The 17,860-nt window shown below is 47.4% G+C and overlaps 1 protein-coding gene across 2 annotated transcripts in view; it reads right to left on the bottom strand.

The window, feature by feature from the left end:
- SCN1B (sodium voltage-gated channel beta subunit 1) overlaps positions 1-17,075 on the bottom strand; it is a 127,422-nt gene extending 110,347 nt beyond the window's left edge. For both annotated transcript variants that reach the window (XR_003852671.1, XM_029577061.1), the window contains exons 1-2: positions 16,487-17,075; positions 15,216-15,982 (exon numbers count right to left, since the gene is read on the bottom strand). Coding sequence is in view for 1 of the 2 variants with exons in the window: in XM_029577061.1 (XP_029432921.1) it covers positions 15,216-15,255 (40 nt within the window). In the remaining variant the exon portion in view is untranslated. The remainder of the gene's footprint in view (positions 1-15,215; positions 15,983-16,486) is intronic.
- Positions 17,076-17,860: the final 785 nt, after the last annotated feature.

Here is a 17,860-nt window from a genome sequence, read left to right as displayed (position 1 = left end):
GAATGTGTGTGTATGAGAAAGAGAGAAAAGGTGTGTGAGTGTATGCAAGGGAGAGAGAGTCTGTATATGTAAGAGAGAAGTGTGTGTAAAAGCATGGGTGTGCATATGAGAGCGGGAGTGTGTAAGGGTATGTGTAAGAGAGAGAGGAAAAGGTTTGTTTTGCTCTCCTCTCTGTAATCCACGACAATCTTAGGGTGACTGGAAATCAAAAGATCCCAGGTATGGAAAGTGGAGACTTTTTTATTCTTGTTTGTTTATTTATTTAACAGTTTTTTTATACCGACATTAAAGTACACATCATATCGGTTTACATAATAACAAAAGGTGGAAATTACAAATAAAAGGGAGAGGGGGAGTGGAGAGCTGAGAGGAAACTGGGGGTCGGGGGGACCCCAACTAGTTAGAACAGGAGCGAAGCGAAAGGAACGGTAACACAAGGTTAAATAAGGTTTAAATAAGCAAGATAAATATGGTTAAGTAAGGTACAGGAGTTAATTGTTGGGTGCTATTTGATGTATTTGTTGTTTTGAAATATTGTTTTTTGAGAACTTTAAAAAAAATGTTAGTTTTATTATTGAATGTCGGTATATCAAATGATTTAAAATAATTATTCTATTAGTATAGTTTAACTATTATGATTGATGTATTATATTTCTTGATTTTATTATTGTTTTATGGAGAATGATGGCGTTTCTGTTTTTTCCATTGTTGCACTGAATATATGGGTCGATTTTAAAAGCATTGCTCATGCAAAAACAGCCACATATGCAGGCCTTACACCAGCAAACGTATTTTAAGAAGCTCAAAAATACGCATATACATAACCGTGCACACATCAAGAAGAAGGTGCACAAAAGGGATAGGGGATGGGCACTCCATGGCAGGGCCAAGACTTACTCACGTAAGTCTGCATTTTAAAAAAGCGTCAATTTGTTATCCACGTAACTTTACTTCTGGTCTTGACAAAGAGCAAGTCTGAAGATCTCAAATGTTACGGCATTTAGCACAGCGTGAGGGTTCGGGGTGAAGTGGGAGCTTGCAGGATGAAAAACCAAAGGGGTCTTGAAGACCTCGATATGAACTGGGCAACAACATAGTTGGAAAAACCGATATGTCTCGCGCACAACAATGTTTTAAAATCCACCTGCATATGCGCATAAAAGCCACTAAAACCCTACACACAAGAGGAGTACTTTAAATGAGACACACGTGCTTGCAATCACAATTTAAAACTGCAGCGTCTCTCTGCTTCTGAGCCGAGACTCGCGTTTATGGGCGCACGCATGTTCCTTTTAAAATTATCCCGATAGAGTCTGCTTTCCTGCGGTTTCCACTTCAGTTTTTATCAACACGTTTCTATTTATATTTTATGGTACCTTTTTTTTTCCCCCCCATAACAGTTTAGTGAGGAAATTATGCCAAACAAACACAGAAAGCTGCTTACAAAATGCGATAACAGCCCTTCCCACTTTCCATTCTATAAACCATCCCCAGTCTCCCCCTCCCCCCCCCCCCCCATCAATGCCGAGATTTGTTCATTATTCTTCTGATAGCCATGGTTTCTTACATGAATTATGAGTGCCTCCATCACAGTTCAAAGGGAACAGAACTTGAGTAGAAATTGGTAGACTGCAATAAAACTTCTACCAAATGTCTCTAAAGAAAGGTTTCTTCTTCAGAGTGAAAGAGGAATATAAGGAGCCATATTCCAGCTGACAAAGCTCTATCATTAAAGAGGTCCACATGGATCCACCAGGAGGATTAGGTTTCAACCAATTTAGTAGACATTTTTTAGCAATTAAACACGTGAGGTAATCAAATTAGGAGATGATACAAAATTATTCAGAGTAGTTAAATCACAAGCAGATTGTGATAAATTGCAGGAAGACCTTGTGAGACTGGAAAATTGGGCATCCAAATGGCAGATGAAATTTAATGTGGACAAGTGGAAAGTGATGCATATAGGAAAAAATAACCCATGCTATAATTACACAATGTTAGGTTCCATATTAGGTGCTATTACCCAAGAAAGAGATCTAGGCGTCATAGTAGATAACACATTGAAATCGTCGGTTCAGTGTGCTGCGGCAGTCAAAAAAGCAAACAGAATGTTAGGAATTATTAGGAAGAGAATTGTGAATAAAACGGAAAATGTCATAATGCCTCTGTATCGCTCCATGGTGAGACCGCACCTTGAATACTGTGTACAATTCTGGTCGCCGCATCTCAAAAAAGATATAATTGCGATGGAGAAGGTACAGAGACGGGCGACCAAAATGATAAGGGGATTGGAACAGCTCCCCTATGAGGAAAGACTAAAGAGGTTAGGACTTTTCAGATTGGAGAAGAGACGGCTGAGGGGGGATATGATAGAGATGTTTAAAACCATGAGAGGTCTAGAACGGGTAGATGTGAATCGGTTATTTACTTTTTCGGATAGTAGAAAGACTAGGGGGCACTCCATGAAGTTAGCATGGGGCACATTTAAAACTAATCGGAGAAAGTTCTTTTTTAGTCAGCGCACAATTAAACTCTGGAATTTGTTGCCAGAGGATGTGGTTAGTGCAGTTAGTACAGCTGTGTTTAAAAAAGGTTTGGATAAGTTCTTGGAGGAGAAGTCCATTACCTGCTATTAAGTTCACTTAGAGAATAGCCACTGCCATTAGCAATGGTAACATGGAATAGACTTAGTGCTTGGGTACTTGCCAGGTTCTTATGGCCTGGATTGGCCACTGTTGGAAACAGGATGCTGGGCTTGATGGACCCTTGGTCTGACCCAGTATGGCATGTTCTTTACATCTGACTCCTGCCTTGACTGACTACTCCTCGGACTGACCCTCGGATTCTGACCCCTGCCTGATTGACTATGTCTCCTGATTCTGGCTCTGTCCCTTGCCTTGTCATCGCCTACGCTGTTCTGGTCTTCCTTGCTCCATTGGAACCTCAGTCTCAAGTCCGACCGTGCTCCCTTGCTGTCCATGGGCACGCCTGTGCGCCTACCACCTCTCCAGGAGACCCTGCGAGGCCCACATAAGTCCAAGCTGTTCGGGTCCCTACGGGCTCCAGCCAGGGGGACCGCGGGCTTCCAGTTGTGAAGTTTATCCTAGCCTCTGTCTCCTCCAGTGCTCTGCCCCCTGGGGCAGGTGCTTCCTGGTCCCTACCAGGGAGCCGTTCTCCACTGCTCCAGGACAAGGGTCCACCCCCGAGCGCAACAGTGCCACCCTTATGCTGGCAGACTTTTTGAGTTGGCAGGTAGGGCAGGACTGGCAATACAACTGGACCTGTTTATGTAGGCCCAGCCAATAGAACTGTGCCTGTTACATAAAGGGGTGTTTAGTGTGCCCTTGGGCCTCAGCCCGACCCCAGACGGATCCAGGGCTGAACAGAGGGTTGATGGCGTGTTCCACTATGGCAGACGGTCTTACCCTCTGCCAGGCCTGCAAGCTCCCAAGGCCAACAACAGGATGAACACTGTGGATCCATAAAGTCAAGAGGCCGCCAATGAAGAGTGGGTGACTCGCCAGAATGATGGCTACTGCCTGGAGACAATACCCTTAGTCAATAAACATACACATGGTTACTGTGACTCCAACATCACTCTAAGATTCAACAGCAAGAGGAAATGTGGAAAAAAGGATTTGCACTCACAAAGACGGGAGTAGCTGGCTTGTTACGGCGGTTACTACCCCAAACCAAATATCCAAATTACTACCTCCACCTTCCTCTATTCCTGATGCCTTTCAACTAGCTTGATCACTCCATTCTTATACTTCACTTTCAATGCATATCCAGCATAGTTCTCTGCTTCAACAGCAGGGGAAAAGAAAAACTGTTACTTCACACATCCAGCAGAGCTCTCTGCTTAAACGGCAGGGGAGAAGAAAAAAGGGTTCGCACTCACAAAGCGGGGAGTAGCTGGCTTGTTACGGCGGTTACTACCCCAAACCAAATGTACCTGATACTTCACTCTCGACGCATATCCAGCATGGCTCTCTACTTCAACGGCATGGGAGAAAGACTGATACATCACGAATTTCCAGCATAGCTCTCTGCTTCAACGGCAGGGGAAAAGAAAAACTGATACTTCACGCATATCCAGCATAACTTCAACGGCAGGGGAGAAGAAAAAAGGATTCACACTCACAAAGCGGGGAGTAGCTGGCTTGTCACGGCGGTTACTACCCCCAAACCAAATGTGCCTGATACTTCACTTTCGATGCATATCCAGCATAGCTCTCTGCTTCAACGGCAGGGGAGAAGAAAAAAACTGATACCTCACGCATATCCAGCATAGCTCCCTGCTTCAACGGCAGGGGAGAAGATAAACAACCAATAAGGGCTGTATAACATAATCTGGGTAAAAACAAATAAGCATGGGTGTAGCTTGCTTATTGCGGCGGTTACTACTCCTACTACCTCTAACTAATCAAGCTAGATATTTCACTTGGATGCAGCTCCTCCACCGCTCTCTACATTAATGGCGGGGGGGGAAGGGAATTAGAACCAAGAGCTAAGAGAAACAGATAAGTATGGGAGAAGAAATGAGGGAAGCTTGCTGGGCAGACTGGATGGGCCATTTGGTCTTCTTCTGCCGTCATTTCTATGTTTCTATGATGTTGGAATGTGAATGGTCCTCCGACCATTCCGAGCCCTTTCGGACCTACCGCTTGGAACGGCATGGAGCAGCAGGCCTGGCCTGAGGATGAGGGCAGACAAGCCTTGACATGAAGACGTGACACTATGACGAAGGTGAAGACGTGACACCAGGGCTCTTGAAGATATGACACCATGACTATGGAAGACATAACACCAGGGCTGATGCGAAGACATCACGGACCGGTTGGTCGATGCAACAGCATCAGGGACAAGACTCTGAAGTGCAGACATGATGAGGAACTTGAAATCCAAACAAGACAAGACGCAAGGCAGGAGGACATTGGCACTGTCTCTCAGGGCGCCCTACTCAGTCCACCTGCGGGACTGGTCGCGGACCACCCTGTCCCACTGCGCGTCCTACACAGCCCGAGGAGGCTGGTCACGGACTACGCTGAGAACGGGACAAGCACAGGGAAGGATCCAGTCGAGGTGGGACTCCGACAACGAAGCCGATGTCATCCAAAGCACCAACATGGCTGGCAGGATGAGACTGCTCAGGAGCACATGACACCAGTCCACCTGTAGGCTACTCCATGCTCGGGAAAGACGTCATCCGAGAGAGCATGGCCTGACAGGTACCAGAAGGCTCAGGAGCGCTGAAGCAAACACCAAGAAGAGCAAGACACCAAGGAACCTGGAACATCAGGAAGCGGAGGATCAAGATGAGGCACCAGGACACCTGGACAAGGACCTCAGGTACGAAGACATAACTTGACATGGCGAGACAAAATGAAGAGGAGCTCCACGAAGAAGACCTGACGGAGCTCTGGCAGGCAGGAGCCTCCAGAGTGAAGTAAATCCGATGCAAGGCGAAGACTGAAGTGACGAAGCAGCCCTTTTATAGGGCTGGAGCAGGACGTCCACTCCCTAGGTGGGGCCAGCACACTTCCTGTGCCTGGCCCTTTAAATCCAGCAGAGAGGCGCGCGCCGGCGCCTAGGAGGAGCAGGAAGCTGACTGCACAGGACTGTGGACAGCGGCCTGCATAGCATTGACGTCGGGAGGAAGCAGGCTGGCCTGAGAAGCAGGCCTGATGACGGCAGTGGCTCCAGCCGCTGCAGGAGACCCCGGGGGCAGCTCCAGCCCGGGGATGCGGCCTCCTGCCGTGAAGCTGATGGATGACGTCGGGGCAGCCTCCGGGCCGTGTAGGAAACTCAAGACCGCAGCTCCGGCCGTGCTGAAGGGCCCGACAGCGGCGTCCGTGCCGCGTCGGGTGAAGCATGCAGCATGGGGTAAGCAGTACCTGCTCGCGGGGGGACCCGTGGGCAGGGTTTCATAACAGTGCCAATAATTTCTCTCGAGTCTTTTCCTCCCCCAGATGACCTCATAGAAGGTGGCTCTGTTCTAGTTGCATGACCTTCTGGTGATACAGGTTAGGACCTAGAAGTTGTTCTATCAATTCCCCCTCCACACACATCCCTTTGACTCGATAAAGAAGGTCCCTTTTCATCACAAAACAAGGAGAAATAGGGCCTGTAACCTGCTCTCCAGGGGATTAGCTTTCTGTCCACCCTCAGCATATGACCTGGGCCCACTTAAAGGACTCATCCTCCTTCTGAACCACCTGAAGCTCCCTGGGTCACCCCCTTTTTTCCCCACTCAAAGGAGCCAGATAAGAAATTCTGGGTAGGTTGCTGTTCTTCCACTGACTCCAACCCTTCCTCCCCGGCTGCCTCTAAATTAGCAGCGAACTGTATTTGTCTTGTTGTGGTTGCCTCTGGAACTTAGGAGTCTTAGAGTCTTTATGACACATATCTGGATCATCCAAGGGAAAGAGGTCTGGGAACTCCAATTTTTCATTGTTGTGGTTAGAAGAACCTGTTGTGAGCTGGTTCCAGAGGCTCTTAAAGTTTAGATGGTCCCATCCTATCACCATGGGGTAGGATAGCCAAGGAAAAACTCTCCACCTCAATTTTGTCTTGGCTGACTGGGATCTTCATTTCTACCCAACTGTTGGTCTCTACTCAGCCATATTCAATCTGGACTCACTTCATTAACTCTCTTTGAATGACTGTTTTCACACTCCCAGAGTCCATTAATGCCTGGGTTGGAATGCCATCTAGCTCAACTGCAATCACAAAAATAGAGACTCCCTGGCTGGGGACATTCACGGAATTACAAAAGTGTGGGGCCCAGGCATTATGTCCATGGTTCATTTTTCCTGTGGGGACAGTCTCTGGCAAAATGGTCCCTTTCTCCACAGCTGAAACATTTATTTATTTATTTAGATTTTTTTTTTTTTTTTATATTCCGCTTATTGGCATGGCAGTCCAGCTGAGTTCTGTAATTACAGTGAACAGTCCAGCTAGAACTGCACTACTGGTTGTCAGGGCCTCTGGCTCTTAGGACTCCATTGTCCTCTACCTGGGTCTGGTGGTCTCCCTTGAGCCCATGGCGATTCAGGAATGGAATGAACTTGGTAAGAAGCCTCCGCCATTTCCAATGCTGTCTCTAGCATAAGATTTGGGTGTCTGCACACCCATTGCCGTATAGGGCGTTCTAGGCCATCTAGGAATTATTCCAGCTAAACCTCATTGGCTACTTCCACCTGGGCTTCCTTTCCGGGTGGCACCACTTCCAAGCCACATGCTTAAGTTGAAGGAAACTTTTCCACCTTTGGGTGAAGGACTCCTTGACGATATCGCTGTCAGTAGGCTTCTGGGTTGTTATGATCGGTGGCCTCTGGATTGCCCACAGACCACCTCTTCTACTTTTCCCCTGTCCCAACCGCTCTGCAACGCAGTGGGACACTGCCAATAATGTCTGCCCCTGAGGCCTATAAAAGGCCTCTCCTGACATGATTCCAGGGTCTCGGCTACAGGTCAATCTGCTTCCAAGTAGTGTGAGTTGCCAGCATCTTTGTCTTTGGTTCCTGTCTTTCCAGTTCCAATTCCTATCTTTGTTTTCAATTCCTGTTCCAGCCCAGTGCCCTGTGTCTTCAGTCTTTGCCTTCAGTCTCCATGGACCATGTCTTCTCGTCAGTCCTTGTCATAGCCTTGTCAGTGCTTCTCCTGCTTGTTCTGCTCCTCTCCTGCCCACTCTGCCTATCCATCCCTCCTGTTCCCTTTGGATGGATACTTGATATAGACCTTGGCCTGACTCCTGGACCAGCCTGCCTACCCCCTGCCTTCGACCATAGCCTGCCACTGGATACACCTTGCCTTCTTATGTCCACAGATTTCGCCACAAGCCGAAGTCCTGCCGGACCCAGTACCCAAAAGCTCAACCCGAGAAGAACATGGGCTGATAGAGGCAAAGCTCCAGCTAGGTCTCTACCTCGTCTGAATGCGCCTGCCAACAGTGGGGACCTCCAGGACTCCACCTGCAGGTAGCATCAACTCCATCTTGGCCCAAGTTAGCTACACTAACTGCAATAACCACATCCTCTGGCAACAGATTCCAGAGCTTAATTGTACATTGAGTGAAGAACAACTTTCTCTGATTTGTTTTAAATGTGCCACATGCTAACTTCATGGAGTGCCCCCTAGTCTTTTTATTATCTGAAAGAGTAAATAACCAATTCACATTTACCCGTTCTAGACCCCTCATGATTTTAAACACCTCTATCATATCCCCCCTCAGCCGTCTCTTCTCCAAGCTGAACAGCCCTAACCTCTTCAGCCTTTCCTCATGGGGGAGCTGTCCCTTCTGGATTGGCGGTCTGGAAGGCCTCAAGTACTCCTGGTGCGTAGATTCCCCAGATAGGTCGTTCAACTATCTTCTGGCCAGCCTGCCAATCGAGCAGTCCATTCAAAATTCTTTAGGAAACAATTGGGGTCTTCTCCTGGGGCCATCTTAAATAGCAACAAGGAAGGTGGCCTGGTCACTGCAGTTTGCACAGCCTATGCTACCTGGGTATGCAGTGTGTTTTGCTGCATAAATTGTTCTTGCAGTGCCTGCTGCTGGTCAGTTTGGTTTTGAAGGGCGTTCTGCAGTTGCTGCTGCCCTGTAGCAAGGACCTGGATCACTTGCTCCATCTCCCCTGCTTTCCGAGCTGTCTCCAAACTGGGTATCTCTCCAGGGAAGGGAAAGGAAAGGGGAAAAGAACAAGAAAAAAAAAAAGCTGCTGGGTTATGCGGCCCTGAGTTACTGCTTGAACCCTGACTGCGCAGGCAGTGTAGCTTCAGCTGGGTGAGTGAAGCTGGGAGGCCCCAGGAAGAGAGAAAAAAAACTCTGCGGGGGGGGGGGGGGGGGGGGCTGCAGCTGTGGGCTCCTTCCTTTGCTTCCTGCTTAGGCAAGAGATCCCACTCCTGCCACCATATGTGGTAACGTGGCCAGTTGTGGCTTAGGAAACAGCCAAGAGAGAAAGCTAAAATCAAATAATGCAGCTCACCTGAACTTCAGGTAACAATCCTAACACATAGCAGAGGTCTCTGCCTGCTCCCTGGGGCCTGCCTAACCCCTCTGGGCTGAAGGGATCCTCCCTGGGCCCAGAATCCCTTGCTGGGTTTGGACTTAAGGAGAACCGGGCCAGATAGCTGTGGAGGGTCCCTAAAGGTGGGCTGAGGGAGTTTCCTGTAGACTCCCTCACAAATGTGATGTTACCAGGTTTTAGATTATGTATTAGGATTATTTGATTGATGTGTGTAATAGCACTGGTTTTTGAGTCTGCTATCTTTTAATTGGCATATTCCTGATTTTATTTTATTGATTTGAAATTGTCATACAAGAGATGTTCATAATTTACACTTTGGGTATTATTGGTAGCTGTAGACAAAATAAAGTTATAATCATTATTATTAGAAATATTAGAGCAGTAACATGACCGAAAACCTGAGACAGAATTAGAGGCAGGAGAACCAACAACTACAGACAATGAAGAATAGAAAAGGCAGGTCAGAAGCAGAACCCAAATCCTTCTGGCAACAGGCTGAAGACGGTGTTTCAAACTGTTTGAGTAAGCCAGGGTGTAATTAATTGCCTGCCGCACCCACAGAGGACTTATTAGTGAGAACTTTATTTGCCAGCACTAACAAAGTCCCAGGGGCTTCAGGTGCAGCCCAAGACCGTAATATTTTCCATTCTATCAAACAATACACAAACCAAATCTCTTCTACCATCAAAGGGATCTGCTGACACGCAGACAGTGCAGAATGTGTGCTGTGTGCACTGCATTGGTAAATCACATCCTTGTCAGTATTATTCCTGCAGTCTACTCTCCTTTGCTAAATGGGCACCTTGTCTATATTATTGGTATACAGTGTGCCTGTTTGGGAAATCAGTGCCTCTCAGTATTATTGGTATACAGTGTGCCTGTTTGGGAAATCAGTGCCTCTCAGTATTATTGGTATACAGTGTGCCTGTTTGGGAAATCAGTGCCTCTCAGTATTATTGGTGCAATATGTGCCTGTTTGGAAAATCAGTGCCTCTCAGTATTATTGGTGCAATATGTGCTCCTTTGGGAAATCAGTGCCTCTCAGTATTATTGGTGCAATATGTGCTCCTTTGGGAAATCAGTGCCTCTCAGTATTATTGGTGCAATATGTGCCTGTTTGGGAATCAGTGCCTCTCAGTATTATTGGTGCAATATGTGCCTGTTTGGGAAATCAGTGCCTCTCAGTATTATTGCTGCAATATGTGCCTGTTTGGGAAATCAGTGCCTCTCAGTATTATTGGTGCAATATGTGCCTGTTTGGGAAATCAGTGCCTCTCAGTATTATTGGTGCAATATGTGCCTGTTTGGGAAATCAGTGCCTCTCAGTATTATTGGTGCAATATGTGCTCCTTTGGGAAATCAGTGCTTTTTCACTGTTATCGGTGCAGGGTGTGCTCCTTTGGGAAATCAGTGCCTCTCAGTATTATTGGTGCAATATGTGCTCCTTTGGGAAATCAGTGCCTCTCAGTATTATTGGTGCAATATGTGCTCCTTTGGGAAATCAGTGCTTTTTCACTGTTATCGGTGCAGGGTGTGCTCCTTTGGGAAATCAGTGTCTTTTGGTATTATCGGTGGAGTGTGCACTGTTTAGGTAAATCAGAGCATTTTCAGTGTTATCAGTGCAGTTTTCGCTCCTTTTGTGATTCAGTGCATGATTAAAGCTGGAGGAAGCAGGAGAGTTTTGGAAAAGAGTTGATTGTAAACGGGTTAATAATGCTAGTTTGCTCTCTGGGGTCCCAGCAGTAGTACACAAATACCGCTTCTCTCCCGGAAGCAAAGTGTTTAATTATAAATTGCAGCTCCAGTTACTCTGCAAAGCAAAAACCCATTAACTAGAGAGCTGTGTCCTTGGGGAGCAGAGATCAATCCTCTTTCATGTTTGGAAGAATAGCAGGTGTTCACTTCCACCCTGCTCGCCCCCCTGATCTTGAAGCTGCAAGGAATGGTGAGGGGAAGGATTGATGGGACATCTTCCTGTGCCCTCAGGATCTCATTCTACGGAGCTGCTAATTAACCCTTTTCCTGGAGGGAGACTGTGGCTCAGTCCTCACAATTTAGATAACCCCCCAGTTGTATTTTGGTACCTGTGGTGCTGATGCTCCATGAAAGGCGGACTAACAACCCACAATGCATCAGAGGTGAATGTTTAGTTTATCTCATGTATACTCGCTGTGGATATAATGAAAACCTGACAAGCTGCGGGCTCCCTAGGCCAGGTTTAGGAAGGCCTGATCCAGAGTAATAAGCTGCGTTCATTATCTCATCTATGGGAAACCAGAACAAAATTTCACCTCTTCTGAAATACAAAGATGCTCACAGGACAGAGTAGAAACAACAGCTACAGGCAAGGCTAGGAGACACATTCAGATCAGATCAGCAGCACCGCAGTAAGGTAGACACTGACAATACAGGAGAGAGAAAGGGATGGGACATAGAAACGCTGCAACAGTGAGTGGAAGGTTAGAGTCATACCAAGTCTAGAGAGAGGGAGAGGGAGAAGAAAGGAAGACGTGAGAAAAGAACTGCAAAGCAATAGAGAGGGTGCTAAAGAAATAGAGACAATAAGCACAGAAAGCACTCTCAGTCTCCTGTATCTCTCTCTGCATGCCATGAGGCAGAGGAAGGCCTTCGGAAATTGTAATGGATGTGCATCAAACTACATGTCTGAATGTGTGTTTATCTGTACACGGCAGCATGTGTGTAACTGTACCTGTGAATGTGTGCACATCTGATCACCTGTGCATGTCTGAATGTGTGTTTATCTGTACACGGCAGCACGTGTGTAACTGTACCTGTGAATGCACATGTCTGAATGTGTGTTTATCTGTACACGGCAGCATGTGTGTAACTGTACCTGTGAATGTGTGCACATCTGATCACCTGTGCATGTCTGAATGTGTGTTTATCTGTACACGGCAGCACGTGTGTAACTGTACCTGTGAATGCACATGTCTGAATGTGTGTTTATCTGTACACGGCAGCATGTGTGTAACTGTACCTGTGAATGTGTGCACATCTGATCACCTGTGCATGTCTGAATGTGTGTTTATCTGTACACGGCAGCACGTGTGTAACTGTACCTGTGAATGCACATGTCTGAATGTGTGTTTATCTGTACACGGCAGCATGTGTGTAACTGTACCTGTGAATGTGTGCACATCTGATCACCTGTGCATGTCTGAATGTGTGTTTATCTGTACACGGCAGCATGTGTGTAACTGTACCTGTGAATGTGTGCACATCTGATCACCTGTGCATGTCTGAATGTGTGTTTATCTGTACACGGCAGCATGTGTGTAACTGTACCTGTGTATGTGTGCACATCTGATCACCTGTGCATGTCTGAATGTGTGTTTATCTGTACACGGCAGCATGTGTGTAACTGTACCTGTGTACGTGTGCACATCTGATCACCTGTGCATGTCTGAATGTGTGTTTATCTGTACACGGCAGCACGTGTGTAACTGTACCTGTGAATGTGTGCACATCTGATCACCTGTGCATGTCTGAATGTGTGTTTATCTGTACACGGCAGCACGTGTGTAACTGTACCTGTGAATGTGTGCACATCTGATCACCTGTGCATGTCTGAATGTGTGTTTATCTGTACACGTCAGCATGTGTGTAATTGTACCTGTGAATGCACATGTCTGAATGTGTGTTTATCTGTACACGGCAGCATGTGTGTAACTGTACCTGTGAATGTGTGCACATCTGATCACCTGTGCATGTCTGAATGTGTGTTTATCTGTACACGGCAGCATGTGTGTAACTGTACCTGTGAATGTGTGCACATCTGATCACCTGTGCATGTCTGAATGTGTGTTTATCTGTACACGGCAGCATGTGTGTAACTGTACCTGTGAATGTCTGAATGTGTGTTTATCTGTACACGGCAGCATGTGTGTAACTGTACCTGTGAATGTGTGCACATCTGATCACCTGTGCATGTCTGAATGTGTGTTTATCTGTACACGGCAGCATGTGTGTAATTGTACCTGTGAATGCACATGTCTGAATGTGTGTTTATCTGTACACGGCAGCATGTGTGTAACTGTACCTGTGAATGTGTGCACATCTGATCACCTGTGCATGTCTGAATGTGTGTTTATCTGTACACGGCAGCACGTGTGTAATTGTACCAGTGAATGTGTTCACATCTGAATGTGTGTTTATCTGTACACGGCAGCATGTGTGTAATTGTACCAGTGAATGTGTTCACATCTGAATGTGTGTTTATCTGTACACGGCAGCATGTGTGTAACTGTACCTGTGTACATGTGCACATCTGATCACCTGTGCATGTCTGAATGTGTGTTTATCTGTACACGGCAGCATGTGTGTAATTGTACCAGTGAATGTGTTCACATCTGAATGTGTGTTTATCTGTACACGGCAGCATGTGTGTAACTGTACCTGTGTACATGTGCACATCTGATCACCTGTGCATGTCTGAATGTGTGTTTATCTGTACACGGCAGCATGTGTGTAATTGTACCTGTGAATGCACATGTCTGAATGTGTGTTTATCTGTACATGGCAGCATGTGTGTAACTGTACCTGTGAATGTGTGCACATCTGATCACCTGTGCATGTCTGAATGTGTGTTTATCTGTACACGGCAGCATGTGTGTAATTGTACCTGTGAATGCACATGTCTGAATGTGTGTTTATCTGTACATGGCAGCATGTGTGTAATTGTACCTGTGAATGCACATGTCTGAATGTGTGTTTATCTATACATGGCAGCACGTGTGCAACTGTACCTGTGAATGTGTGCACATCTGATCACCTGTGCATGTCTGAATGTGGGTTTATCTGTACAAGGCAGCACGTGTGTACTTGTACCTGTGAATGTGTGCACATCTGATCACCTGTGCATGTCTGTGTGTGTTTATCTGTACATGGCAGCATGTGTGTAACTGTACCTGTGAATGTGTGCACATCTGATCACCTGTGCATGTCTGTGTGTGTTTATCTGTACACGGCAGCACGTGTGTAATTGTACCTGTGTATGTGTGCACATCTGATCACCTGTGCATGTCTGAATGTGTGTTTATCTGTACACGGCAGCATGTGTGTAACTGTACCTGTGAACGTGTGCACATCTGATCACCTGTGCATGTCTGAATGTGTTTATCTGTACACTGCAGCATGTGTGTAACTGTACCTGTGAATGTGTGCACATCTGATCACCTGTGCATGTCTGAATGTGTGTTTATCTGTACACGGCAGCATGTGTGTAACTGTACCTGTGAATGTGTGCACATCTGATCACCTGTGCATGTCTGAATGTGTGTTTATCTGTACACGGCAGCATGTGTGTAACTGTACCTGTGAATGTGTGCACATCTGATCACCTGTGCATGTCTGAATGTGTGTTTATCTGTACACGGCAGCATGTGTGTAACTGTACCTGTGAATGTGTGCACATCTGATCACCTGTGCATGTCTGAATGTGTGTTTATCTGTACACGGCAGCATGTGTGTAACTGTACCTGTGTATGTGTGCACATCTGATCACCTGTGCATGCCTGTGTGTGTTCTGCTGAATGCTGACCTGCCCTGGCTCTTCAGAGACAGAATACCAGCATGAACAGCTGTAGCACTCGGATTATTCCCCAACCCATAAGCTCTTTCATTCTGGAAGCACAAAGCTCTTTTAATGTCATAGCTTCCAAAAAGCAGCAGGAGCAAGGGGTGAGCCTACATATCCCAGAAAGCACAGAGGCAGAACATGCAGTCACCTTGGCCTAGTCAACACAGTCGTGTATACATACTGATGAGCAGAAGGATGGGGTGCGTGTGTGTGTGCGTGTACAGTATTTACAGAGGGTTACCAGATGGTGCCAGGGCCTTCTGCATTTATCAAGCAGACTGCCTGAGCCTGAGAGAGTCGACATTGACGGCCTTGTAGTTTCTGTGTTCCTTAGAGTAAATGAAGCCCCCTGTTCTCTTGCTTATCACAGCAGGACTCAAAGCCATGGTGGAAATATCCAAAACTAGGACCAGCTTCAGACGGCAGAGTCAGGCTCAGATGACAAGGGCAGAAGGAATGCACTCAACAATTCAGAAGCCGAGCAAATGTGGACTCTCTCAGACTCAAGTAGCCTGCTGGGCACCACTGAGTCAGCCCCCAAACAGTACCTTGCCAACTTTCTCCTCCCAAAAAGCCATATTACTCACCAGAGATGAGGCAGAGCAGGATCCGAACTGGGAAGGTCATGTTCCAAGTAATGGCAAACTCAGCAATAAGCCACACAAGCCTTGGACAAGCAAAGGCTCCTGGAGAGGCCCCCGCGACCTTCCAATGTTTAAGGTGAGGTCTTCTTAGTTTCCAACCTTCTGTCCTCCCAGTTTGAATTTGTAGTTCTCCTTTTCGGTACAGGTCTCTTCCTTCCCCTTCAAGTAAACATCAACTGATCCCCCTTCAGGAATCTTCAAGAAAGATATTTATAGCAGGCTGGAGGAGGGAAGAAAGCGCAGTAAATACGGCTCCTCCGAAGCAGGCAGCTAAAAAAGATTTGCTAATTTCAACTGATCTCTCTCTCCTGTTCTTCAGGTCCACAGTTGGGAAGCACTGGGAAGCAGCATTGTGATCTAGGTGCAGATCAAACAGATACCCCCCAAAACTGTCAACAGTATATCAAGGAATGAAAAGTTTCACAGAGTCCTGCAGATTTCAGCCGCTGCTCCACCCATAAACCTTTCTGCTGGCTCTCATGGCAAGAGCAAAGGGTCCTGTCAGAAAACTTCAAATCTCACCCCCTCCTCCTCCTCCTATGACAAGGACAGCGCAGATCCACTTTCTGTTCTTTAAGCAGGAGAGATGGGCAAATTCATCACTGCAAGCAGCAGAGCCAGTCTCAGTCTAGCTCTTCATCTCACTTCTGCCTCTGTGAACACAGGAAGCACCGTGAGGCCTGGCTACATCTCTATCGATTACCTGTAACCTAAAAAAAAAAAATGTCACTTAACCTCCCTGAGACCTCACTTAAACTCTACGACTCTCTATGGGTTAGCACTTAACCTCCCTGAGACCTCACTTAAACTCTACGACTCTCTACGGGTTAGCACTTAACCTCCCTGAGACCTCACTTAAACTCAATGACTCTCTATGGGTTAGCACTTAACCTCCCTGAGACCTCACTTAAACTCTACGACTCTCTACGGGTTAGCACAACCTCCCTGAGACCTCACTTAAACTCTACGACTCTCTACGGGTTAGCACTTAACCTCCCTGAGACCTCACTTAAACTCTACGACTCTCTACGGGTTAGCACTTAACCTCCCTGAGACCTCACTTAAACTCTACGACTCTCTACGGGTTAGCACTTAACCTCCGAGACCTCACTTACTCTACGACTCTCTACGGGTTAGCACTTAACCTCCCTGAGACCTCACTTAAACTCAACGACTCTCTACGGGTTAGCACTTAACATCTACTAAACACTAACCTTTACTTAGAGGATACTCAGCTACAGCAAGTAAATAGCTCCCGCCTTTTCCACCCTCCAGCACAGCAACAATACAGCGACAAGAAAATGCAGAGAGGCGTTTGTTTGCGCTTTGCCTCCGCTGGCAGTGCCCGGGGGTCGTTGCTTCTTGTGGCCCGAGTGCCCGACCCGCAAATAAAAGGAGCGAGGAAAGAAGCAGAGCAAGACACCGCCGCAAATGTAAGGCGCCTCCTTGATTTTTGCCCTATAAAAAGCACGAGGGGCTTAAGTGGATTGTGGGCTCCATCGCCCCCCAGCACTAGGAGAGGGCTTCCGAGAAGTCATGGGGTAGAAATAGGGGAGCTGGGCAAGTCGGGGCTAACTTTGCTTGGCGACGACTCGGCGCAGGGATGGGGGATCCTCTCACCCCCGGGACTGGGCTCCTCGCTGCCTTCCTGTCAAGTCCCGGTGACGCGGGGCGGAGGGCGCATGGCAATGCACCCCCTCTCCACAGAGCCTGGGCAGAAACGGGGGCCCCTCCGAGCCCCAAAACGCAGGGAGGACCGAGGGCGCCCTGCACTGCTTTCCCTCCTCTCCTGTATAATCACCACCTCACAACTCCTCCGTCTCTCCCTGCACCAAACAGAAAAAAAAAAAAAAAAGCTGCCCGATATCCGCACAAAATCCCTGCAAAGAAGCCAGCGCTAGCCCCGCATCCTCGCGCTCTCCTCCCCGGCGCGTGCAGCCTCCCGGGTGCCCCGGCTCGCGCTGCAGACGGCAGCCGCGCGCGCTCTGCAGAGGCTGCGAGGATCCCGCCTGCTGCTGATGCTGCATGCGGGCTGCAGCGAGACGAGGCGGGGGGGGGGGGGGGCTGATGCATTGCACCATCCCACCTAGCCCTTTCCTGCGACGCTGCTCTGAGGGGGGCCCCTAGCACCCAACTTTCCCCGAGTTTCTCTAGCAAAGGAATCTGCACCCTCTCTACTAAACCACAGCCAGCGAGCGGCCATGCCACCCACCGCAATCACTGCATCGTTCGACTCCCATTGCTTCTGCTCCATCCACCCAGGGTGCCTCGGATTGGTGCAGGGTTGCTGATGACTTCACACCACCACGCACTAGTGCTATGTGGTTTCTGAGATCGAGTGTAGCTCTGGGAGACCATTCATGGATTCTCTCTGTTAGCATTACCATTCCCAGGCATTCCACTGGAACAGCTTTAAGTTTCAAATATACCTATATAATGAGTATGGGTATACATGCAGATATGTATACTTTTAAATTATAAGAACATAAGAAAAGCCATGTTAGAGCAGACCAAGGCCCATAGAGCCTAGGATCCTGTCTCTAACAGTGACCAATCCAGATCACAAGTTACCCAAAAATGCCAAAGTA

The sequence above is a fragment of the Rhinatrema bivittatum genome, chromosome 14 (genome assembly GCF_901001135.1).
Source record: "Rhinatrema bivittatum chromosome 14, aRhiBiv1.1, whole genome shotgun sequence".
Lineage (NCBI taxonomy): Eukaryota > Metazoa > Chordata > Amphibia > Gymnophiona > Rhinatrematidae > Rhinatrema > Rhinatrema bivittatum.
Note: the sequence above shows the minus strand (reverse complement) of the source record. Positions and strands in the feature narration are given on the sequence as shown.